The sequence below is a fragment of the Hipposideros armiger genome, unplaced genomic scaffold (genome assembly GCF_001890085.2).
Source record: "Hipposideros armiger isolate ML-2016 unplaced genomic scaffold, ASM189008v1 scaffold_232, whole genome shotgun sequence".
Taxonomy (NCBI): Eukaryota; Metazoa; Chordata; class Mammalia; order Chiroptera; family Hipposideridae; genus Hipposideros; species Hipposideros armiger.
In genome coordinates this window covers 1,782,724-1,808,377 of record NW_017731582.1, presented here as the reverse complement: position 1 = coordinate 1,808,377, position 25,654 = coordinate 1,782,724, and the positions used below count along the sequence as shown (strand labels likewise).

The 25,654-nt window shown below is 48.9% G+C and overlaps 1 protein-coding gene across 1 annotated transcript in view; it reads left to right on the top strand.

Annotated features, from left to right (window-relative positions):
* PADI3 (peptidyl arginine deiminase 3) overlaps positions 1 to 7,650 on the top strand; it is a 29,737-nt gene extending 22,087 nt beyond the window's left edge. Inside the window, exons 12-17 of the mRNA XM_019654925.1 lie at positions 675 to 819; positions 926 to 1,025; positions 2,070 to 2,072; positions 3,020 to 3,099; positions 4,165 to 4,290; positions 6,537 to 7,650. Of these exons, the coding sequence (XP_019510470.1) occupies positions 675 to 819; positions 926 to 1,025; positions 2,070 to 2,072; positions 3,020 to 3,099; positions 4,165 to 4,290; positions 6,537 to 6,770 (688 nt within the window). The 3' untranslated portion in view covers positions 6,771 to 7,650. The remainder of the gene's footprint in view (positions 1 to 674; positions 820 to 925; positions 1,026 to 2,069; positions 2,073 to 3,019; positions 3,100 to 4,164; positions 4,291 to 6,536) is intronic.
* Positions 7,651 to 25,654: the final 18,004 nt, after the last annotated feature.

Sequence of the window (25,654 nt, the reverse complement as noted above, 5' to 3'; positions counted from 1 at the left end):
GTGGGCCACTGAGCTGTGCCCTCCACAACTAGGTTGAAACAACTACTTGACTTGGAGCTGATGGGTCCTGGAAAAACACGCTGTTCCCCAATAAAATTTTTTTAAAAATTAACTTAAAAAAAAAAGAAGCTTTAGAAGGACTAACCGCCCTCAAACACATGATCCCACAGAAGGAGGAAGTTCGGGCTATGCCATGAATTATTGATAGACTCTTCTTCAGAAGGCAGTGAGGCCCCTCGGGGGTTGGTCTTGCCCACCTCTCTTCCCAGTGATGTACAGGAAGGTGAGGCTGCAGCTGGAGAAATGCAAAATAAATTCAAAGAGGAACCACCCGGTTATGGGGGACAGAGTAGAGGGCGAACTCAGTCTCTTTGAGGATGTGAGGATGGGGTCTGAGGGTGTTTCTGAGGATTCGACTGGATGGCGAGACCGGGGTGGGTCACTGACCTGGTGTGATTGGCCTGTCCTGCGTCTGCCTCATTGAGAACTCACCTTGAGTGGAATTTTATAATATATATATATAGTCTTTCCTGCTTGTGCAAGCAATATATGTTTTGGGGTGGGTTTTTTTGTAGATATTGCAGAAATCTTAAACTCTTATCATTCCATTTCTGCATAGGTTTTTGTTTTTAGTTTTAGTTAAGCAACTTTTTTTTTAACCCCTTGGGCCCCAGGTCGAGTGGCCGCAGGGTCACCCAGGTGGTGCGGGACTTCCTTCACGCACAGGGGGTGCAGCCCCCTGTGGAGCTCTTTGTGGACTGGTTGGCCGTGGGCCACGTGGATGAGTTTCTAAGCTTCGTTCCTGCCCCTGATGGAAAGGTGAGGACTTGGGTGACATGACTGTCCCGTGTCTGGGTCAGAGGGTGAGTTCCAAGGAGCCTTGCTGAGGCCAGGGAGCTTAGCTGAGTCTGCTCTCTCCACACAGGGCTTCCGGATGCTCCTGGCCAGCCCTGGCGCCTGCTTCAAGCTCTTCCAGGAAAAGCAGAAATGGGGCTACGGCAGGGCCCTCCTGTTTGAAGGGGTTGGTGGGTACCAGTGCTGTGTCCCTCATCACAGCTTCCCAACCTCCCTCACCTAAAGCAAGACACGTTGTGGCTTGAGAGCGGGACGGCGAATTTTAAAGCAGGGCTGTCCCCTCAAAATTCAGGAACCCCCACTCCTGCCACTGCGCTCCTTGTTGCAGCAGCCACCATTGCCCGTGGCTGGGGCAGAACTGGCAGGGAACACCATGGTGGGTGATGGGCCTGGGGTGGGCATGGACAGAATGGATACACTGCCAGCTTCATGGGCATGTGACCCGTGCAGCCACACGGCCCCTTGTTTGGGGTTTAATGCTCCACAGTCACTGTCTTGAAATTCTTAATAATTGGGGCATTGTATGTAAAATCTGATTGATCAAGGCAGCATCTATTGGGGGTTTGGAGGCTGGGCTCATGAAAGGTCCCATGAACAGTCCCCCCTCCTGTCACCTCCTAAGGTAGAGCTCCCTCCGCCCACCCCGCCTTTCCCTGGAGCCTCAGCCCCAAGCGTCCCCTCCCTGCCCCTGCCCAGGGACCGCTGCAGGTCTCTGCCCCCAGCGCAAGCCTGGGTGTTGGAGGGTTGGGCGCACGTGCCCCTCAACACCTCAGGGCGGGGCCTGGCATCAGTCGTCCCTGTCTTGGACACGGGCAGCGCTACGGGGCACGCCATGGGCAATTTGGTAGGACTGAGCCTCTCGCCCGTCCCTGATCCCAGTGGGCACCTAGCATATCCCGGTGCAGAGACTGTAATACCCTTGGAGATCACCTCTTCGCCGTTGCTGGGTTGGTGGGCCTCTGGGAAGGAGAGATGTCCGGCTCCATGTGCGTCCCGCGGCTCGCTGGCTGGGATGGGCCAAGACCCAGCTGGGGCTCCTGGTGCTGTTAGGCTCCACACTCGCCCCGCGGTGTCCCCATGCCCATAGGAGCTCGACATCAAGTAGCACCATGACAGGGCAAGAGAAAGACCGTGGAAGAAAGAAAAACCTTTATATTTTAGTACCTTTAATGGTACTTTTTTCCTACGTGGGAGGTTGCTGGTTGGGGCTGGAGTGGGTGGGTAAGCTTGCGGGGATGCCTGTCAAATTCCTATTCCTACCAAGACTGTGTGACTCCTAGGGGGTCCTCCCTCTCTGACAGGGACCCTGGGGATCTCAGAGTAGAGACCCTTTGGCTGTCAGGATGGTAGATTTTCTTGGCCAAACCTATTCCGAGAGGAAAGCTTCTGCAGAACTTAGAAACTCCCAAGTGTAACTCCCCACGCCCCCTTTCTCTCCATTCACTACAGTCACCCCCTCCCAGCACAACCCTGGGGCCCTGTCTGAGCCTCAGTTTCTTCATCTGTAAAGTGGGGATAACAATGCCACCCAACCTTATGGGGTTGCAGTGAGGGTTAAACGGGGTACTGAATGTAGAACACTCAGGGCCTGCACATGGTAAGAGCTGAATTAATGGCAGCTGTGAGGCTTATGGGCCATTGGCTCTAGCCTCTCCTTCCCTGTCCAGCCCCATCTCTACGGGCATCCCATCAAGCAGGCAGGAAAACTGGGCCTCTGAGGAGCTCCATGCTTCACCTCCTAGAGGAAAGGGAGAGGGTCCCGTGGTGCCCACCAGAGCAGGCCCTCGTGGGCAGGTGGGTGATCCAGCCCCCCCACCACTAGACAAAAGAAGAGGAAGCATCACCCAGTGCCCTAGGAGGAAGGGGTTTGTAAATTTCCAATAAAAGGCATTATCACTTCCAGTGAATTCAAATAAAAGTCTAAAGTTCACAGCGCTGTGGCCTCCTGCCTATCCCACTCCTCACACACCCAGACTTGCACAGTGGCCAAGCTGAGCTCTCCTGGGTGGTGCCTACCAGTGCCCAGAAAGGCCAAAGAACTGCTGACTCAGCAACACCAGTAGCTGTGAACTTGGCCTCTGCCTGGCTGTTTCCCAGAGCAGGTGGCCCTCGTGCTGGTGTTCCTGCCCCTCCTTTCATGTCTCTCTCTCTCTCTCCTTCACAGATAATGTGCAGGTTGACACCATCTCCATCAACCAGATCCTCTCCAATGAAAACCTCATCAGCTACAATAAGTTTGTGCAGGTACAGGGGCCATGGGCTGTGAGTGCAAGGTGGGCATGGCTGGGGACAGGGATGGGGATGGGAGCCTGAGGCTTACAGTTCATGAAAGTTTAGGCTGGAACAGGCCCAGACAGAGGGTCTCTAACCTGCTCCTTTGACCCAAGAGAAAAGCGGGGGTAAGCCATGTGCACGTGAGGACAAGCATTCCAGGCAGGGAGAACAGCACAGACGATGGCCCTGAGGTAGAACAATGGGGCTTGGAGTGTATGAGGCTGAGCCAGGAGGCCGACGGGGTTCCATGAGGCCTTGTAGAGCATTGCTAGGACATTGGCTGTGGCTCCGAGTGGGATTAGAGGCCACTGGGGGATTTAAGCTGAGGAGGGACCTGATCTGACTTAGGCTCTGAAAGGCTCTCTCTGTGGCTGTGTTGAGACTATATCATGATATCATGGTGGGGGTTGTGGGTGGTGACAATAGGTCCCAGCAAGGTGACAATAGGGACCTCAGGCTGGATAACTAGAAAAGTTTAATCAAGGATCAGCCTCCCGGGGCACAGAGCAGAGAAGGCGCACAGTGTGTCCGGAAGGGCAAACAAATATCCAGCACAGGATCCTACAAGCAGCAGATGCCAAGATGGGGTGAATCATACAAGGATTTTATCAGGGAAAATGCCTGTACCGGGAAAGAGGAAGGGAGCTGGGGGAGACTGGGAGAGCGGGTCCTGAATGAAGAAGAAGGCAGGTCGGAGCTAGAAACTGGGGAGGTGTCACTGTCAAGATGGTGTTTAAAACGTGAGCCTGGAAGAGATCCCGTAAGGCGTGAAGCATCCAGAGAAAGGAGGGTCAAGGATGGAGCACTCTGGAACACTCTCATTTTGGGCCAGCCCGTGGGACAGGACTGTGGGGAGTGGGACACAGGACAGGTGTATTCTGATGAAGGGGCGCCAAGATAAGTTTTTTTTGTAGAGAGTTGATCTGTGGGCACTTGGGCAGCTCGCATGTCCCTAACCAGACATGAACCCTAGGGGGCTCTGACACACGTTGGCTGGGGCTCCCCAACTCTGCCTCCGCCCCCCCCTACCCCCAGAGCTGCATCGACTGGAACCGGGAGGTGCTGAAGCGGGAGCTGGGCTTGACGGAGCGGGACATCGTGGACATCCCCCAGCTCTTCAAGACCGAGAGGAAAAAGGCCGTGGCCTTCTTCCCTGACTTGGTGAGGCCTCCATCGTGACTTAGGTTTCATCAAATTGGACTTCAAGCCTCCACTCCCCAGAGGGGCAAGATGTCTGGTCACTGCCAAATTTAGGATTGTGGTGGCTGCTGGGGGTGGCAGAGAAAATCAGGGGTCCCATAGTGCCCAGCGGGAGGGCTTCTAGTTGGCTGGCTGCTATGGTCACTATGGATGCACACTGGCCCAGTCCCTTGCTCACTGGCCATTGGGTAAGAGCCCTTCCCGCCTCCCAGGGACCCACTTGATATGGACGGAGTGAACAGATGATTACATGAGGTCGTGTGTGTAAAGCACACAGCATTAACTGGGGGCTCGCATGCCCATTCTGCCCTCCGCTTATAGCTATTCATCCACCCCCCATATGTTAGGGTACCCTGTAGGAGATATGGAGGTGATAAAGGCTGCTCCCTAATGTCAAGGAGCTTCCAATCTAATCAGGAGATGGGGAAACGCTTCCCATCTCAGGTCCTGTCCCAATGATCCATTTTGTATGATAAAGTGATGTGGCAGCTTCAAGGTGGGGTAAAGCACTGCCAGCCTAAGAGGCAGGTCTAGAGATCCAAGAAGCCTTCATTGAAGAAATGGCCTTTGATTGAGCCCTGAGGGTTTTCCCTCCGGTGCTTCTCAAACTTGAACTTGCATCTGGAACACCTGGGCCACTGGGAACCCACCCCAGGGGTTCTGATTCAGCAGGTCTGAGGTAGGGCCTGAGACACTGCGGCCTTTCTAACCAGCACCCAGGGGACACTGATGATGCTATCTGAGGACCACACTTTCAGTAGCACTGCTGGAGGTCACCCAGCTCCTCTCCCCGTATCGCCTCCACCTCCCACCCTACCTCCCCTCCCGACGTCTATCCCCTCCCCACCTCCATCCTCCAGAGGAACTCAACTCACCATCATTAGAGCCTTGCGGGAAGCCTGTCCATACCACCATTGCTTCATCCCCTGCCCCGCCCTCCCCTTGTTCCTTCCTGTTTGGCTAACGTTTTGCCCTCTATTTCCTCACTTGCAAATCCTCTCATTACACCCCTTTCTTCCTGCATGTTTAAGACAGCCTTTTCCATGATGTGTGTGTGCCCAGAAGCTTGTGCATGGGTTCAGATTCTTGTGTTTGCAGGAAATGGGGCCACCCAAGCCAGTTTCAGCCAGAGATGGAGATTTAATATAAGGACATCATGAAAACTGAGGGCAGGGGTGGCTGCAGTGGGGGCTTCAGGAGGACCCGGAACCGTTTCTTGTGTCTGTATCTATCTACATTATTCATTTCCTTCCTCTTCCCTCCTCCTCCGTCCTCCAGCTCGGCTTCTTTTGCTTCTCTGTCCCTGAGGATGAATACAAATATGGCCACATATTATAGTTACAGACACAGACAGAGATGGACTTGACTCTCCCACCATGGCAGCTCAAATACCTAAGAGAGAGAACCTGATTGGTCCAGCTTGGGTCAGATGTCTACCCTGGTCCAATCAGCTATAGCCAAGGAGGCTGGGATTCTGTAGCACAAACATGGCAGCCACTACAATCCACCAATAAGAAGAGCAGTCACCAGAGAAATAAGTTGTCATTGTGAGCTCTGCACAAGGTCCCATGGGAATGCACAGCTGGCTACAGTTCTTACCAGGCCAAGTTCCTCTCCCACTGCATACAATGGCGATGGCACTATTTTCTTTCTTTCTTTCTTTTTTTTTTTTTTTTTAAAAAAGATTTTTATTGAGGAATTGGGGAAGGGGAACAGCGTTGGGGAATTGGAGAAGGGGAACATCCAATTTGTTGTCCTTCAATCTTAGTTGTGGTTGTGGAGGGCGCAGCTAGCTCAGCTCCAAGTTCAGTTGCCATCTGACCGCCCGTCAGCAGCTCACGGCCACTCAGTTCAAGGTGCTGTGTTCAATTTTAGTTGCAGGTGGGCATAACCCACCATTCCATGTGGGAGTCAAACCGTCAACCTTGTTGTTAGGAGCACATGCTGTCACCAGCTGAGTTGTCCTGCCACCTGTTGACAGCTCAGCTTGGGTGCAGCTCACTGGCCCATGTGGGAATCGAACCAGGGACGCTGTTGCTCAGAGCTTGCGCTCTTAACCAACTGAGCCACTCGGCCGGCCCTGCAGGTCGCTATTTTCAAGGCTGCCTAAAAGATAAACCCAGGTCCTACCGGGTATCGTGAAGGTGTTGGGGTTGGATCCGGTGATGAAGTGCCTCCCCTGACCTGGGATTCCCACCTCGTTGCAGGTGAACATGCTGGTGCTGGGGAAGCACCTGGGCATCCCCAAGCCCTTCGGGCCCATCATCAATGGCTGCTGCTGCCTGGAGGAGAAGGTGCGGTCCCTGCTGGAACCGTTGGGCCTCCACTGCGTCTTCATCGACGACTTCACTCCATACCACATGCTGCATGGGGAGGTGCACTGCGGCACCAACGTGCGCCGGCAGCCCTTCTCCTTCAAGTGGTGGAACATGGTGCCCTGAGCCTGTCCCACCCACCATCCTCTCCCCCTGGGGTGGGACATTAGCCCGGGTGATGGAGACTGAGACAGGCCCCTAAATAATAAGTGTCAAGAGACCCAAGTTTCCAGGTGGAATTCCGAGGGTGACCTGTCCTTCTCAGAAGCCTTTTTCCTAGAAGTGTTTGCGCCTCACCTGCAACCCATTTGGTTCTCAGGCTTGGTTCTTCTTGGCCTTCCAAGAAGGAGGCCCTCATTTCTTGTGGGCTCTCATGCAGATCAACATGACCCATGGGGACTCCTCCAAACACCCCCACCCCTCAAATCCTCCATTTGGGGCCAAAGCCACTTTGAGGTCTAGAAACATCCATGCATCTCATCTGCCCTTTTGGCCTGTATGTCGCAATGGAGGAAGGTCTGCCTTGGTCTAATTGCCTGTCACTCTGCAGGGGAACAGCCCCAAAGTCAAATCCTTCCCCATTAGAGAGATTCCACCCATAGGGAAGGAGCTGGGGTTGGGGGTCCACTTAGCTCGAGGTGGGACCATCATTCCAGCTGCCAAGCTCACCTGATCAGATCTTGAATTCTGTACCCTGCCCAGTAGCCATCATGAGCTTTCAACATAGTAGGTGCTTCTAGCTGCATGTTTGAGAAATGATAGTTGTCCCTTAGTCTTAGAAATTCCCCATGATACAACCCAGAAACCTGGCTTTGTCCACAAACCTCTGGCATTTCTCGGAGATGAAAGTACCTGGGGAATCCCTGGAGATTGGGAAGACTGGGTGCAAGGGTGGAAACATCCTTCATAACACACAGGGTGTTTCGTTAGCCCTGGGGCCTCCCTCTGCAGAAGGGGAGACCCCTGGCAGGATTAGTCCTAGGCTTTCTGTTGGTCAGCGTTCCGATATCCTGCTATGCCACGGGGTGGGGTGGGGGTGGGGGGCAGCTACAGGGGCCAGATCACTGAGATAGCTCGCAACCAGACAGCCCTGGGAATGAACCGCTCTGAGTGCAGGGGGCGTGGGAGAGGTGGGTAGATGTTTTTCTCCAGGTGTGTGTCAGTTACATATGTGTTCTGTATGGGACCAGCTGTGTTTCCATCACTGGCTAATAAATCTACAGAAATACAAGTGGTTTGAGTCTAAGTTTGTTCCTTCTTTGGGATTAGAACACACTAGCAAGAACAGGAGTTTCTTGCAGCGGAAGCATTTGCTGGCCTGGCCCCCGAAAAATCTGGGGCTGAGAAGCCCATGTTTTGGTAAGATGGTGAGTTGCTCCATCTTAGCCACAGGATGAGTTGGGGCGGGCATGGACAGTTGCAATGATATGACCGCATAAATGCAAGCCCAAGGGTCAAATGCAAGGTTGCCAGGACCAAGTGAGCGTGGCAGGATGAGGGTATGGGCTGTGGCCGGAAGTTTGCATTGTGCATGTGGCAACAGGGGGAAGCAGATGTGTGCGGAGCATGGGGCGGGCTGCTGCATGCCCTTATCAGCATCCTCCTTCCTGCCCATGGGGAGGCCTCTAGCCCCATAAAAGGGCAGGTGAGCTTGCTACAGAGCCCCAGGAAATCAGTCCCCCTGCTTATCACCCTTCCAATCCCCCCATTCTCTCCAGAGGTACAAAACATAAACACTTAGGCTGGCCCCAGGACTGGATTGCTTCCGGGTGGCTAGAGAAGATGCTACCAACTTCCCCCAATCTCCCCTTCTCAACATTTTGCTTAGATTCTCTGGAACAGACTCCCAATGCTTCTCACATGACCAGATTTTATTAGAATAAGGCACCTCCAGGGGAAGCTGAGACAAATGAGAATGCTGAGAAAACCCAATTTTTGAAAGAGCTTGAGGCGGGGAATGGGACTCTCTAGAAGGCAAGTGCTTATACTTGGGAGAAGTAGGGTGAGCTTCCAAGCAGGCTTATCTCACCCCCAAATATCCTCAGACTGGCCTTGGGGCTCTGGGTGGACCCATCAGAAAACCCTGGAAACTTCTTTCTTCTCCAGCTTGCCTCTCGTGCACTAGGTTGGTGTGGGAGAGAAAACCTGGCAGCCCCAGGAACCTAATCCAATGCAGAGAGGAAGCAAACAAAATCTTGGTTTGAGCCAAGGTTGAAAATGGCCTTCGCGTGTCCACACAGCGAAGGGTATAGCCAGTGTATTAATTTCCTACTGCTGCTGTAACAAATTACCATAAACCTGGTGGCTTAAAACAGCACGAATTTATTATCTTACAGTTCTGGAGGTCAGAAGTTTGAAATAGGTCTCACCGGGCTACAGCCAAGGTATCAGAAGGGCTGGGTTCTTTCCGGAGGCTCCAGGGGAGAATCCACACCCCTTGAGTTTTCCAGCTGCTGGAGGCTGCCCGCATCCCTTGGCTCATAACTTCTCCCTCCATCTTCGAAGCCAGCAGTGCAGCATCTTCAACTCTTTCTCTGGCTCTTCTCCCGCCTCTTTCACTTATAAGGAGCCCTGTGATTCCACTGGGCCCACCTGAACAAGCCAGGGTAGCCTACCATCACTGGGTCAGCTGATTCACAGCCTTAATTCCATCTGCAACCACGTGTGGTCACAGGTTCTGGGGATTAGGGCATGGACATCTTTGGAGGGCCATTATGCTGCCTACTGCAGCCAGCTAGGCCCCAACGGGGCTTTCTAACCATCGTGACCTAGACCACATATGCCCCCTCCGACATGCAGCTCAGCCGCTTCATGAGTGTCATGGAGTCAGCAGGAGAAAGGTGCCATTGAAGGGCCCTCCCTCCAGGACTGGCATTCAGTCCTGGGCCCTCAGCAATGCTGGGGTGAGAGCTGGGACCCCATGGGTGCAGGCTGGTGGATCCTGACGGCCCTGGTGGCTGCTTCATCAAGCCTGAGGACAAGGGTCACCTTCATTGGCCACTGGCTTTCCAGACTGCTGCCAAACCTGCATTGCCTGGTCCCCTCCAGGACCTGGTTCTCAGGTCTGGAACCCTCCCAGAGAGGCCAGGATGAGACCTCGGTTCTTGTGGGTCAACTTCTTTTCCCCCCAACACACTATGGCTCCTCCAACTCAGAGGTCAGCCTTGACTCTGGAAAGGTCAGGATGGGGGTCTTAAGAGAGCCTGAAGGCTGCTGGGCTAGGTCAGTTATACCCCAGCCAAAGATTGTTCAGCACCCTCTATTTATTCCTCATTCTTTTGTTCATTCATTCAAAAATATTCAACGAGTATTGAATTTGCTGCATATACCATGAGAATGAAGACCATTCTCAGCAATCAGACATTCCAGAAAATGCGGACGTTACTTCAAAGAGACACACAGTTATTGTGAAGGGCCCCAGAGGCACCCTGAGGAGGGACTTCAATCATATCGATGTAGAACTCAGTCTCCTTGGTGATAAAAAGAGGCTCCAGGTTGACAAACGGTGGGGAAATAGAAAGGAAGAGGCTACTGTTCGCCCTATCTGCAGTCACGTACAGATACCTTGGGCTTCCGTTACAAGAGGAGGTTTGTGTATGCTCACTTCCCCATCAACGTTGTCATTCAGGAAAATGGTTTTCTGGTTGAAAGCCTGAATATTTTTGGGTGAAAAATACATTCGCAGGGTTCAGATAAGGTCAGTTGGTGCTTGTTCAGTATCTCAAGCCTAGAACGATGAGTTAATTCTTGAAGGAAATGATATTGAACTTGTATCAAATTCAGCTGCTTTGATTCAACAAACCACGACAGTTAAAAACAGGGATATCAGAAAAATTTTGGATGGTGTCTATGTTTCTGAAAAAGGAACAGTTCAGCAGGCTGATGAATAATAACATCTCAGTTGTCCAGCTATAGAAACATCAAGATGTCATAGGGCTGGCCGAGTGGCTCAGTTGGTTAAGAGCTCGCTCAAGAGTTTGAGCTCTGAGCAACGGCGGTTCGAGTCCAGCCCGAGCTGAGCAGCCGCTGAGCTGCCAATAGGTAGCAGGATGGCTCAGCTAAAAAAAAAAAAAAGATGTCAGGTGATTCCTCAGACTTATTAGTGATTATTTTAAAGATGCAATAAAATTGTGTATTGGAAAAAAAAAATATATATATATATTCACTGCATGTCTACTGTTTGCCAGGCAAACTCTCTAACCTCAGGAGTTTACATCTAGGGAGGTAGCCAGTAAAGAAACATAAATAACTAAAAATTATGAAAGTGCCATGAAGTGGAGAAAGTTAGGGACAGGGAGTACAGGGGGTGGCGATCCGTTTTAACAGGATGTCACCTCTCAGAGAGCTGACATTTGGGCTGAGACTGTAGGATGATACTGAGCTGTGGGCAAGCCGGGGAAGAAGGTTCCAGGCATTGGAAGCTGCTGTGCAAAGGCCTGGGGGCCGGAGAGTGCATGTTGCTGAGGCAGGATGAAAAGAAAACCTGGGGGTGAGCAGGATAGAGTCGAGCATGCACAGGCAGTCTGTGCACACACCACGGTCCCTGGGCAAAGCAACATGGCACAACGGAAAGGCCACGTGCCTCAGAGTGGGACAAGCCGATGCTGAGCTGGTACTTCTCAGCTGTGCACGTAACCTCCCTGAGTCTGTTTTCTCCTCCGCAAAATGGGCATAATTACCTACCTGTGCCTGCCTCGCAGAACTTGCATGGTGTTTAAGTGGGGTGCTTAGCAGCACAGTGCCTGGTACATAGTAAGTGCTCAGTAAATGATGACTTGTAATGTCACATCTCCCAGACCCTCCTCAAGCCACTGCTCTTTAGATAAACTCCAAATTCCTACATTCTAATAAGGAACAAAGACCCTTTGAGACCCAGGGGTCAGATCTGGGAGGAAAGGAGGGGAAGGCTATCCTGGCAGCTCCCAGATCGTATCCTGCTGGTCTCAGCTGCATGAGACAGACCCAGGAGGAGGCTCAGCAGGAAGTGAGAGCCTGTCTTTCTCGTGGGGATTTCCAGCTCTGGGCCCATCTGATTCATGTTTTATTCAGAATTAGGAATAAGTAGCTGAGGGGCTTTGGCAGGAAGTTGGCCAACACTGTGGCCTCCTGCATCTTGGCTGGCAGCCCCAGGAGGGCGGGAGTGTCAGGCTGGGGCAGCTGGGGCCCCAGGGGAAGATGGCAGGAAAAGAATTCTGGACAACTGCACAGAGTCAGCACAAACTGTCATTTCCTGCAAAGGCAATGTCATCCCACGTCTCCTACGGGGTAATGAGGGTGAGTGTGAGCCATATGCCAGTCACGTGCCAGGCATGCACCGGACACTTTATACAATACACATCATGTCATTTGCTCTTCACAACAGGCCAACAGGTAGTTACTATTATTATCCTCACTTTATAGATGAGGAAACCGAGGCACAGAGAGATGAAGGAGCATGCCTGGGTCACAGAGCTGTTAAGTAGGAAGACAAGTTTGAGGTTCGGCAGGTGCCCTCCATAGCCTGGGTTCTTAACCAGCCACTCCAGGGGGCCAGGTGAGTGGCTCCGTTGGTTAAGAGCTCACTCAAGAGTGTGAGCTCTGAGCAACAGCGGTTTGATTCCCGGCCCAAGCTGAGTTGCTGCTGAGCTGCCAACAGGTGGCAGGATGGCTCAGCTAAAAAAAAAAAAAAAAAAAAAAGAGAGAACCAGCCAGTGATGAGGCTGGGGCTCAAAACTTAACCAGCCACTCCAGTGGCTCTCAAACCTGTCTGTGCATTAGAACCACCTACAAGACTTTTGAAAAGTAGCAGGGTGAGGACCCCACCCTTGGAGATTCTGTCTGGACGTGCAGCCAGGGTAGAGCATCAGTGACATATGTCATATTGTCCTCCAAAGTATTTTCACCCCTCCCCCTAGGTAGAATCAGAGGGCTATGCTCCCCATTTTGTGGTAACCACTCCGGCTGTGGTGGCATCTCCAACAACCAGACAGTTCATGCTACATTCAAATTTTCTTGCCAGGCCACTGGTTCTTAAACAGAGCACACACAAGATTTCCTAGAAGGATCATTAAAAATATAGATTCCTAAGCACCTCGACCCCTCCAGCCAGGTCTTCTGAGACCAGATCCCTGGGCCTAGGCATCAGAACCACAGGGTTCTGATGCACCTGGGCTCAAAATCCCAATGATTTCCTGTTCATCATAGCAAAATATTTGGACACATCATGAACATTTATCAAGAGGGTGTCTTTGAACATATTCTGGTATATTTTACACCTTGGACTATTACACCGCCATTTAACATGAATGAATGGGAAATATCCCAATTGAGTTGGAGAGATTTCCACAAGGTGTTGAGTGAGACAGGCAAGACACAAAATAGTGTGTGCGATACGATGTCAGCATGGTCACTGCGACCTCAAATCCCCCCACCTCTGTGTGTGTGTGTGTGTGTGTGTGTGTGTGTATTGATTTATGATTATACAGCCATCGAGAAAAATATGGACCAGTACACCCTAGATTGTTAACATGGGTATATCAGGGAGGAGGGAGGAACCAGGCAGACAAATAATGGATTAAAAAAACAAACAAACACTAAAAGAAAGGTGTGGTTTGGCTACACTTGTGATTTATTTGTTATAATTACTTATGGTGTGTATTCCTATAAAAACTATTTATTTTTTTTTGATAAACATGAGCTGTGCTTTGGGCTAAAGACTGTGTCCATACTTGGAAGTCAAAGTACAAGTTGAGGTTTTAGAGAAAATAAAGGGAAAATAGCCCTTATCATAATAGAGACTGGAATAGAAGCTCGTCCTCCATGGGGCTTGCAGTCCAGTGTCTGAAGCAGACAGTAAGTCAGCCATCACCAATAACACTCGGATCATGAAGGAAACAAAGAGGGCATGTGGCTGGGCCTCACTTAGACAAGAGGTCAGGGAGGCCTTCTGAGGGGTAACCTCTCAGGCTGGGTTGGAAAGACGGGAAGATGCCAGAGTAAGACAGCAGCTAAGCGGGGACTGGCTAGATGTGTTCTAGAACCCGGCCAAGGGCTCTGGGTGCGAGCGTAGGGCGCCAGGGGAGTGACATGGGATGACGGTGGAGTGGAAGGCAGGTCCCATCTCGGTCCTGGGAGGCCACACTGATGAGCTTGGCTGTCATTCTGATGATGGGGGAAGCCCCTCATCAGGGTGTGATGTGATTTGGTCTATGTTTTTCTAAAGAATGTTCTAGGGGGCCGGCTGGGTAGCAAAGCTTGGTTAGAGCGCGAGCTCTGAGCAACAGGGTCGCTGGTTTGATTCCCACATGGGCCAGTGAGCTGCGCCCGAGCTGAACTGGTGAGAGCACATGCTCTCAATAACAAGGCTGCTGGTTCAACTCCCGCACGGGATGGTGGGCTGCGCCCTCACGCAACTAAGATTGAACACCTCACCTTGAGCTGAGCAACTGCGAGCTGCCATCAAGCAGCCAGATGGCTCAGTTGGTGAGAGCGCGTGCTCTTAACAACAAAGGTTGCCCGCTCGATTCCCACATGGGACGGTGGGCTGTGCCCCCCGCAACTAGACTGAAAACGGCGACTGGACTTGGAGCTGATGGGTCCTGGAACAACACAATGTTCCAATTCCCCAATAAAAATCTTTAAAAAAAAAAAAAAGAATGCTCTAGGAAGGGAGCAGCTAAGCATGGGGTTGTGGGGTGAAGAATGGGATGGAAGCAAAGACACGAGTCATAAAGCTGCTCACTCCTTTAGTCAGAGAGAAGCGGCTGCATTCAATTCACCATTTGTGTGGAAACCAGAAGTAACGAGCTTGCGGACGGAAAGAACATGGGAATCGAGAGATGCAGGGGCAAGGGTGGCTGCCAGGTTTCCAGGTTTCTCTACTTATGGATTTATTATGAAGTAGATCACAGGTACAAAATAAGTTTTATAATGTTGTTGAATTATTTAAAAGGTAATTGTGAAATCAATTGTGAAAAGCACCATTTTCTTTAAAAAAGAGAGCAGTCCAAACCTCTCTACAGTCCCCCTGGGTGACCCTTCTCACCCTCTGCCACACCCAGGGGGATCTCACTAATCTAAATTTTGTGTTTATCATTACTTTGCTCCTCTTTATAATTTTACCACATATGTCAGTATCTCTAAACTACCTACTGTTTAGTTTTGCCTATTATTAGAATTTATATACATAGAACCATATTCATTGTGTTATTCTGGGATTTTTGTTTTGTTTTGTTTTGCTTTCTTGCATTCACCACTGTGTTGGTGAGATTCATTCATGTTTCATAGCCCCATCATTCACTCCTTTTCACTGCTATGTAGCAGTCCATTTTATGAACGGAATGTATTTATACATTTTTCTGTCAGCGGGTCTTGGGTTCTTTCCTTGTTTTTGCTATAACAAACAAAGCTGCTATCACCATTCTTGGAGCTGTTTCTGGTGTATGCATTCACGAGTCTCTCTAGAAAACATATCTAGAAGATTTGTAGCTTTATTAAGTTACAGGATGGTGATGCCTGGGAGAAAAACAGAAAGGACCAGTTTGGGAGGAAGTTTTCGTTCAGGGAGATCAGCTGTTCTGACAAATAGACTATAAATGTATAACAAATAGATTATAAATGTATAACAACTCAGACACAACACATATTTCATTCTTGCTCATGCCACAGTCTAAGGTGGCTCAGGTCTGAATGGTAAGTACGCGTGTGTTGGAGCAGACTGGGCGAGCTCTGCTCCACACAGCCACTCAGGGACCCAGGCTGATGGAGGCTCTGCCGTCTTCCACAGGTGGCTTCCAAGGTCACCCTGGCATTGACCTTGAGCCAGCAGAAAAGAGGAGAGAAAAGGTGAAGAAAGCACACCTGCTTCTGAACCACCTCAGTCCAGAAGGGATGCACATCACTGCCACTTACAGTCCAAATGTGAGAACTCAGTGTCCACATGTGGGTGCAAGGGACTCTAGTGAATGTGGGCCTCAGCTGGGCAGCCACCTCCCAGAGTCAAGTCCACGTTAAAGAGGAGGGAAGGGCCGGCCGAGTGGCTCAGTTGGTAAGAGTGCAAGCTCTGAACAATGGGGTTGCTGGTTCAAGTCCCACATGTGCCAATAAGCTGTGCCCTCTACAGCTAAGATTGTGAACAACAGCTCAACCTGGAGCTGGGCTGCCGTGAGTGGCTGGCAACAGTGTAGGTTGCAGTGGGGCTGCAGTGGGCTGCCCGTAAACTACTGTGAGTGGCCAGCAGCCCACAAGAGCTGCCGTGATCCGCCGTGAGTGGCCTTCCAATTGCCGGTGACCAACTGCCTCACCTGGGAAAAGCACAATGATCATAATACCAACATGGGCCAGTGAAGCGACGTCCTCCACAACTAGACGGAAGAACAAAAGGACAGCAACTTGTCTGTTCCCCTTCCCCGATTCCCCAACACTGTGTCCCTCCCCCTATTCCCCAATAAAATCTTTAAAAAAAAAAAAGGAGGGAGAAGGAATTCTTGACTGACCACTAGTCACCTCAAACCCAGTAGAGAAAGAGAGGAGGCCAAGAAAAAGATCTCTTTCACCAAGGAGGTGTCCCAGGTCCCAGCCCTTAGCTTTCAGCTCAAGCTGCATTTCTATGTTTCTTGTTGTCCTACCCTCAGGGATTCGGAGTCAGCCTTCTTCTCATAGCTGTGGTCACACAGCGCCAGGCCCAACCCCTGCCGGTTCCTCTCTGTCTGCTCCTCGCCCCACTCCCAGGCCCACTCAGGCTGCGGTTCTGGGTCTCTCCGCTGACTAAGAGTCACGGTAAGCAGAGTTTCCTGGAGAGATGAGTGAGTTAAGGGTTTCTTCAGTGGAAGCAGACAACAAGGCCCCCCCTTAAGGGCTGGGTGGCTGATGAAGGTATGTGGACAAGTGTGTCTTTCTGTCTTTCCTGCTGCCCTGTCTGTAGCAATGAAGCAACTGGTGTGCCAATACAGAAGTAGGTCAAGGTTCATCTGCCAACCTGGACCTGCCCGTTGCTCATGACTGAGAGCTCTGCAGATGGAGAAAGGAACCAAGCACACTTTGATTTAATTCATTAGATGTTTGCTGAGCACATACTATATACCCAGGCAATCAGTGGTGATGGCTGTGGCATAGTTCAGGGCATGGGCTCTGGGGCCACGCTGCCAGGTTTTGCTTCCTGGCTTTGCCACTTGCCAGCTGTGTGACGTTGGGCAGGTAACTTTATTATTATTATTATTATTATTATTATTAGTTTCAGGTGTACAAAACAATGCACTAGTTATACTTTTCACCACTCACAAAGTAACTACCCCCCCTCCCCAATTCAACCGCCCCCTCCCTGATACCATACATATCTATTACAATTCCATTGACTCCACTCCCCACACTACACTCCACATCCCATGACTATATGTATATATAATTATAGTTGACATACAATATTATTCAATGGCAGCTTCAGAAATACAGTGCGGTGGTCAGGCCTCTACACCGTCCATGAAGTGGTCTCCCTAACAAGACATGAGACCATCTGATTGGGCAGGTAACTTAACCTCTCTGACCTTTAACTTTCCTCACTGGTAAAATGGGGATAGCTAATAGTGCCTATCTCAGGGTGGTGCTGGGAGCTGTGTAAGAGATTGTCTGGGTAGGTGTTTGGCGTAGTGCCTGGCCCTCGGTAAACTGCAGCTATGTGATGGGGGTGGATGTAACTTGAAGTAACTTGCCCAAGGAAGCTACAAGACAGATATGCTGGGCTTTGAAGCCTCGGCTTTCTACACGGCCACATGACGAGTCTCTTACCCGCTTTTTCCTGATGTAAACTTCTTTTTTTTTTAATTGGGGAACAGTGTGTTATTCTAGGACCCATCAGCTCCAAGCCAAGTAGTTGTTTCAATCTAGTTGTGGAGGGCGCATCTCAGTGGCCCATGTGGGGAGTGAACTGGCAACCTTGGTGTTATGAGAACTGCGCTCTAACCAGCTGAGCTAACTGGCCACCCCCAATAAACTTTTTTGATAAGTTAAATTTTCTTATGGACTTCTTAAGAAGTCTGGCTACAGCAAAGCAGATTGACACAGCAGGTATGAGCACTTTCCGCCCACTGGGAGGAGGGCTGTGGTGTCTCCCGTTTGTCCACCATGATGTGCCAGCGGCTGCCACTCCCCTACAACTTGAAGCTGAAACAAGTGATGGGCCGATGTGCACCAGGCCCAGGGTAGGAGAGGGCTGGGCTCCCTATTTCCCCAAATGTGTCCCCCCAGCTCTGGGCACCAGACCTTGGCCTCCTGGTTGCCAGCATTTTCTTGTGATATTGGTGGCAAGGATGTGAGATGGATTTCCTGGAAAGGAATGCACACTTGGAAAACCCAGGGTGAGCATGGTCGCTGTGGGCAAGCCACAGTTGTGTCTGTCATGAGCCAGTGGGTGAAAAGAAACCACCGCTAAGGCTCTCTAGGAAGTGATACTGTCTTTGAAGAGTTTAAGGCTCCCATTAAAGTTAGTGCCAGAGTTTCTTCTTTGACCCCTCCTTGGGTCTTTGAATGAGTCGTAGAATCCTGAGAAACTGCATCTCAGTGTTAATTATCTTAATCTGAAACATCTCAATCACAGAAATTATAGCTGCCCCAGGCAGTTCCCAGGGCTTCGGCAAGCAGGGACCTGAGCAGGGCTGGGCAAGGCATCATTCAGAAAAGAGTTTTTATGTGGGTAACACTACCCAAGAGGGTACCGGACAGCTCAGTCTTCATATTTACCTATTTTTTTATTCCCCGGACACATTCCTCAAAGGATTTGAGGCCACTAATAATAAGGAAACAATCAGCAAGTTGATGATTAAAAAATAGAGAGAAATAAAGAATCGATGCAGGAAAAATCTAGGAAATAGAGGCTAGGGAAAAGGACAAACATATAAATGACCATGAGAACCAAACTAGTGAATGTGGTTAAGATCAGAATCAGAATCTGAGCTTCCTGGCCACCCATACGAAGAAGGGAAGCAGAGTTCGCCCTCTAATTCTCATTATCAGGAGGAGGGCAGCATGCCAAATGATTCCCACCACACATGGGCCTTATAAAAAGACATGGAGTGGTCAGCGTCCTCAACCACCTGTCAGCAGCAAATCTGATGAGAGATTTCCTGGGGCTGAGCCTCTATTTATTCATCTGTAAAATGTGAATGATGCTCACCTTTCTGGACTGTTTGAGGATTAGACCAGTGTCTGGCAGACAGTAAGCACCCCACAAATGCTCAGTTCTTTATTTTCTATCCCTCCCCCCACCCTCACCCCCACCCTGCCACATTAGAGCCTTATTCATCCTCTTCAAGGCAGCTATTCAATCCTCACACCGACCTATTTTATATGGGCACAATTATTCCTACTATGTGTCCAGTTCAGTAGTAGAATCTGGGGACACAACAGTGAATGAGCAGATGGGGTCCCTGTTTAAGGAAGCTCACTGATTGGTAGAGAGGCAAGGCAAATGGACAACGTCAACATGGCATGATAGGTACAATTAGAAGGGCATAATAATAACTACGACTTTTTTTTTACTCCTTAATCTGAGGTAGGCACTGTACTTGTACTTCGTGGGAAAGGAAGCCTATAGACACAGCAATGAGTCCATAAATACAAACATTCTAAGCAAAACTCTTAGCAAGCTAAATTCAAAAAGGATACAATACCAGATTCCGCAATAGCAGATCAAATTTAATTGACCCCAGGAAAGCAAGTTTCACTTTAGAAAGTCAGTTCAATAGATGAGTAAATCAAAGAAAAAATGTACACGATCACCTTAACAAAGCAGAAAAAAAAAACAGTTGATAAAATTTCCATTTATGACTTTCACAGAAAACTTAAACCAAGACTTGAAAGGAACTTCTTTAACCTGATAAAGAACATCGACACTAGTGACTCTCAAAGCGTGGTCCCCAGTATCCATGTTGCCAGAAAGCTTGTCTGAAATGAAAGCCCTCAGGCTACTCACCCAGACCTATTGAATCTGAAACTCTGGGTGGGGGAGGGGAAGGGAGACAGGCAGCTGTCTGTGTTTTAACCAGCCCACCAGGTAACTCCAGTGCTACTCGAGTTTGAGAACCACTGATCTATAAGCAGCCCACATTAACAATGAACTTTAATGATGGAATGCTGAACTGTCCTAGTGTCAGGGCAATACGACTGTGCCCTTGTAGATCCTTTTGTCTTTTCTACATATATAATCATTCCTTTCCAGTCCTTGAAACTTTCATTTCTTTCTCTTGCTTCACTGCATTCATGAACTTCCTGTTCAATGCTGAAAGAAGCGATGACAGTAGGCAATAGTAAATTGAAAATGCCTATGTCCTGTGCCAGAAACTGGACTCCTAGGTACAGTCATCCCTCGGATCCGTGGGCGATCGGTTGCAGGACCCCCATGAATACTAAAATCCACGGATGCTCAAGTCCCTTATGTAAAATGGTGTTGAATTTGCATATAACCTACACATCCTACTATATACGTACTTTAAATCATCTCTAGATTACTTATAATACCTAATGCAATGTAAATGCTATGTAAATAGTTGTACTGTTTAGTGAATAATGACAAGGAAAAAGTCTAGACATGTTCAGGACTGTCACAACAACTGTAGGCGTAATTACACAACATATTCGGCAACAACGTAAATTTTTTTCCTGAATATTTTCTGTCTGAGGTTAGTTGAATCCCCAGATGTAGAACCGGCAGATACAGAGGGTCGACTGTATATACCTAGAGAAACTCTTGCATTTGTGCCCCAGGAGACATGAATATTCATAACAGCATTAGTCAAATCATCCAAAAACTGAAGACAATGCCCATCTCCAGTAGAACTGATAACAAAATTGTCCTATATGCATATAATGGAATATTAGAGAGCAATGAAGGTAACCCATTTATGGCACACATATCAACATGGGTGAACTTCATAAACACAATGTTGAGTGAAGGATCAAGTCACAAAAGAAAAACGTGTATTTCCATTTACAGAAAGCCCCAAAGCAAGCAAAACTAAAGAAAAGCAAGGGAATGATGATGGCAACAATTTGCAGAATTATTAGTTCAGGAAGCAGGGGGGGTGATATAGTGAGGGAGGTGTCCCCATACAGTTTCAAAGGTACCTAAGATTTCCTGTTTCTTAACCTGGGAGGTGTTTACACAGTGTTCACTTTAACATTATTCCTTATAACAATCGTATGTTACATTATGCTAAGCGAAATAAGTCAGACTGAGAAAGTCAAATACTATATGATCTCACTTATATGTGGAATCTAAAGAACAGAACAAATGAGCAAACAAAATGGACTCAGAGATACAGAGAAAAAACTGATGCTTGCTAGATGGGGGGGGGTTGGGGAATCAGGGAGAAAGGTGAAGGGATTAGAAAGTACAAACTAGTAGTCACAAAATAGTCACGGGGAGGTGAAAGACAGTATGGGGACTATAATCAATAATGTTGTAAAGAGTATGTAGGGTGTCAGGTGGGTACTGGACTTACCAGGGGGATCACTTCATAGATTGTGTAGATGCCTGACCATTGGGTTGTGCACCTGAAGCTGAAGTAGATTAGTATTGAATGTCAACGGTAATTAAATATATGCGCGTATGTTTATGTCTGTATTATGGATGAAAGAGGGGCCACATGTTAAACCTGACAAGGTCAGGAGACTGAAAATAACCACAGAGGATGGCATGAACATAGAAATTCCTAACTAAAGTGGGCCACGGCAGGAAGTCACATCCTTGGCCTGTAGCTTCCTTGACAAAAGTCAATCTCATTTATTCAGTTTTTTAGATTCCACATGTAAGTGAGATCATATGGTATTTGTCTTTCTCTGACTGACTCATTTCACTTAGCATAATGTTCTCTAGGTCCATCCATATCGTTGCAAATGGTACTATTTCCTTCTTCTTTATAGCTGAGTAATACTCCATTGTGTAAATATACCATAGTTTCTTAATCCAGTCGTCTAACGATGGGCATTTCGATTGTTTCCAAGTCTTGGCTATTGTAAATAGCACTGCAATGAACATAAGGGTGAATATATTTTTTCGAATTAATGTCTTGGGTTTTTCTGGATAAATACCTAAGAGTGGAATTGCTGGGTCATAAGGTAGTTCCATTTCCAGTTTTTTGAGATACCTCCGTACTGATTTCCACAGTGGCTACACCAGTCTGCAGTCCCACCAACAGTGAAGCAGGGTTCCCTTTTCCCCACAACCTCGTTGTAAATATTTTTTAGGGGGCCAGATGGACTCATGTCTTGTTAGGGAAACCACTTCATAGACGGTGTAGAGGCCTGACCACTGCACTGTAGTTCTGAAGTTGCTGGTGAATAATATTGTATGTCAACTATAATTATATATTCATATAGTCACAGGATGTGGAGTAGAATGTGGGAACTTTGTGAGGGGTGAAAAGGATAACTATTGCATTGTTCTGTACACCTGAAACTAATTAAAAAAAAGTCAATCTTTACCTTAAACCTGTCTATCGTTTTTGTGGGGTTTTTTGCATCTAAGATAACATACCTTTGCAATATCAGAGTCATCTCTTTTTCCAGACCCCCAGGGGGCAAACTCACCACACCAGAGCAGGAATCTACAAAATCCCTCATTGTTATCTTGTTCCCCAAATACTATCTCTGTGTGCTGTAAAATGCTATTAAATATGCTGTGCCCACCAATGTAAAAGAAGTGTGTGTCTCTCCATTTTACTTTTTATCCAATCCCAGAGGTTTCCCCGCTTTGCTTTCTCCTACCTCCTTAATCTACCACCAATGGATTTCATGTAACTCTCCTCCTTTGATTCTAATGTATAAAATAAGTTGCAAAACAGCCATTTTCCGGAGCATTTTCTCAGTCCATTGGGACTTTGCTTCCCAGCAATTGTTGTCAGTTTGGCTCAGATAAACTCTTCTAAGCTTTCTCTTAGGCTGGATGTTTTTCGTTGACAGCACATATATATACACATGTACGTATATGTGTGTGTGTGTGTGTGTGTGTACGCGCGCGCACATGTGCATGTGTGTGTGTATATATATATATATATATATATATATATATATATTCCCCCTCCCCACTGGATGTAAAGTAAGCATATGGAATGTAGTCAATGGTATTGTAACAGCTTTATATGATGTCAGAGGGGTAGTAGACTTGGGGAGGTTATCACTTGGTGAGGGATGTAAATATCTAATCATTATGTTGTTTTGTACACCTGAAACTAATATAATAAAGAAACAAGCAAACGAACAACCGTATGTTTACACACTCCTCCATATGCATGGTATATTTTGCAATTTGAAGAAACGCACACAGATAGAAAGGCAACCACTGAACGCACTCATGGGACGAACTCATCACCAGGGCTCATACTGGCTAGAACAAGAGGAGATCCTGGCCCCCAGGGGAAGATAGCGGAGGATTTGCCAACCTCAGGGAGGGCTGCTGGGGGTGGGCTGCCAGGGGGCCAGTTGCTCCAGAGCCCCGAAGCTCAGGGAACAGCAGGGCACCCACACACTGGTGACCAGACCGTGATGCCATCAGCAAACCTCCTCTCTCCGGAAGAGTCCGTGAGTGCATGTGGGTGGAAGGCAGCTGTGTCCATAAAGCCTTGCCTATGTCCTGTTGGAGGTGGGTGCGTGCGTGCATGGGTATGAGAAAAGAGGAAGGAAGAATCGCTGGAATGAGAGGTATTAAACCAGTGTCCCCAGGTGAGCTCCAGGGTCCATGAACCCATCAAACTAAGCAAAATGTTCCATGTGCATTTTTCAGGAAATGTGTCCCCAGCTCCCCTATATTCCTTGAAAGGGTGGGGACAGCCCTCCCCTCCTGTAGTCAATGTCTCCCCACCCCCATTCCTTCCCTCTTCAGTTCATGGAGACCCAAACGGAGTGTCAGCACCTGCACTCTGCCTGAGGCTACCAGAGCCCACTGACCGAAGTGCCAGGGAACTAATGCCCAGCCCTCAACCAATGACGATGGGAGTGGGCGGGCTCCATACCACTCTTCAGGCTCCCCAATGGGTTAAGTTCCAGTCACTCACAAGTGGTAACCGTGGTAACCAGCTCACTAATGCCTGGCTGGCTTCCTCCCTTCCCTTTCTCACTTTCCCACTTCCTCCCGTGTATCCTGCACCTCCCAAATAAACTACATCCCCTCACATCTTTCCCTCAGAGTCTCCTTCTGGAGGGACCCAAACTAAGAAACCTTCAGAAGATGAAGAACGCTTACAGAGAGTCAGGAGAGGAGGCTGGGTTTCGTTCTGCACAAAAGCCCGTGACAGCTCCTGGATCCAGCTCGCTGCTGAAATCCCTGGCGGTGTCAGACAAGTGCCTGAGCTTTGCACTGTCCAACTGGATAAAAGATAAATAATCATAAACCAGGAAGAAAGAGAATGAAAGAATTCAGAATTCAACCAGGCAGTAAAGAAATTAGTTGAAAGAAATTAGCCTCAGCCCCATGGAGGGGTTTCAGATGCAAAGCAAATGAAGGAATTACTGAAAGGTATAACTTGAACCTGGATAAACCATCGCCCCCTCTAAATGGCATAGATGCTAAAATTAAAAATACAATACTAGGGCCGGCCGAGTGGCGCGATGGTTGAGAGCTCGCTTGGGATGCCAGAGGGCCCCGGTTCGGATCCCACATATGAGGGCCAGTGACACTGCCCTCTACAGCTAAGATGCTGAACAACAGCTCAACCTGGAGCTGGGCTGCCATGAGTCGCTGGCGACGGCGTAGGCTGCAGCCCCTGTGGCAGTGGGTTGCCATGGGCTACCGTATGTAGCCAGCAGCCAGCGTGAGCGGCCAGCAGCCGCAGTGAGAGGCCGTCCAGAAGCCGGCGACTGATCTGCCTCACCCAGGAAGAGCATAGTGATGGTGCCAACTTGGGCCAGTGAAGCGGCGTCCTCCACAACTAGATTGAAGAACAAAACGACAGCAACTTGTCTGTTCCCCTTCCCCCAATTCCCCAGCACTGTTCCCATCCCCCCAATTCCCCAATAAAAATCTTTAAAAAAAATAAAAATACAATACTATTTAAAATCACTCCCCAACATGAAATACTTAGGTGTCAATCTCACAGAAAGTGTGTAAGACTTAAATGCTGAAAGCTACAAAAGGCGGTGAAAGATCTAAGTAAATGGAGAGACGTATTGCATTCATAGATTGAAATGTAAGAAAGATGTCAATCCTCCTACAAAATGGGTAATAATAATAAACCCCTTTATGCTTTGTATAGTAGTAAGAAGTAGATGTGATAAAGTCAGAAAGGGCTCGTGTCACATGGACGGGCAGCTAATACACCTTGTAGTCAGAAGCAGGATGCCTTTGACTCAAATCTTGGCTCTACAGCTTTGTAGCTGTGTATTCTCTCTGAACCTCAGCCTCTTCTTCTGTAAAATGGGGATAATAATGGTGCTGATGTCAGAGAGCCGCTGTAAGAATGAAATGAGGGAGTAATGATAACACCCACTTCACGGGCTTGTCTTAATGAGTTATTCCACGTGAAGTGCAGAAAAAGGTGCCCAGCACACAGAAAACACCCAAGAAGAGTAAGTTGTCATGTGGGTGACTCAACCTGGGGAGAACTGTCCCAAGACAGGTTAGTCTTTGCCTGTGTAGCCCGGCGTGTGACCTCTTGCTGAAATCTCCAACCTCCCTGCGTTTCTCGCCTTTTCTTCTCCGACAGCCCTGTTTGGCATAGTTAGGCAAGGTTGGCTGGATTCAGGTGTTCATGGCCCCAGGCAGGGATGGGGTTATGGCGTGAGGACCCAGAACTGCACCCCCCACACCCTCCACGTCCCCAACACCCAGGCTTTCTGAGCCTTCTGCCCTTCCTGGGAAACTGACAAAGCCAGCTTGTCACTGATTCCGGCATTGACACCCATGGTGTCAAAGGGCAGCTCTGCGAGTACACACCTGGGACCTGAATGGGGAGGGACTAAGTTGCTGGGCCGCAAACCACAGGTGCTGACTCATGGCCTCCAACGGGCGGTATACGGGCGGTATAAGGGAACTAGCCCAGGGCCTT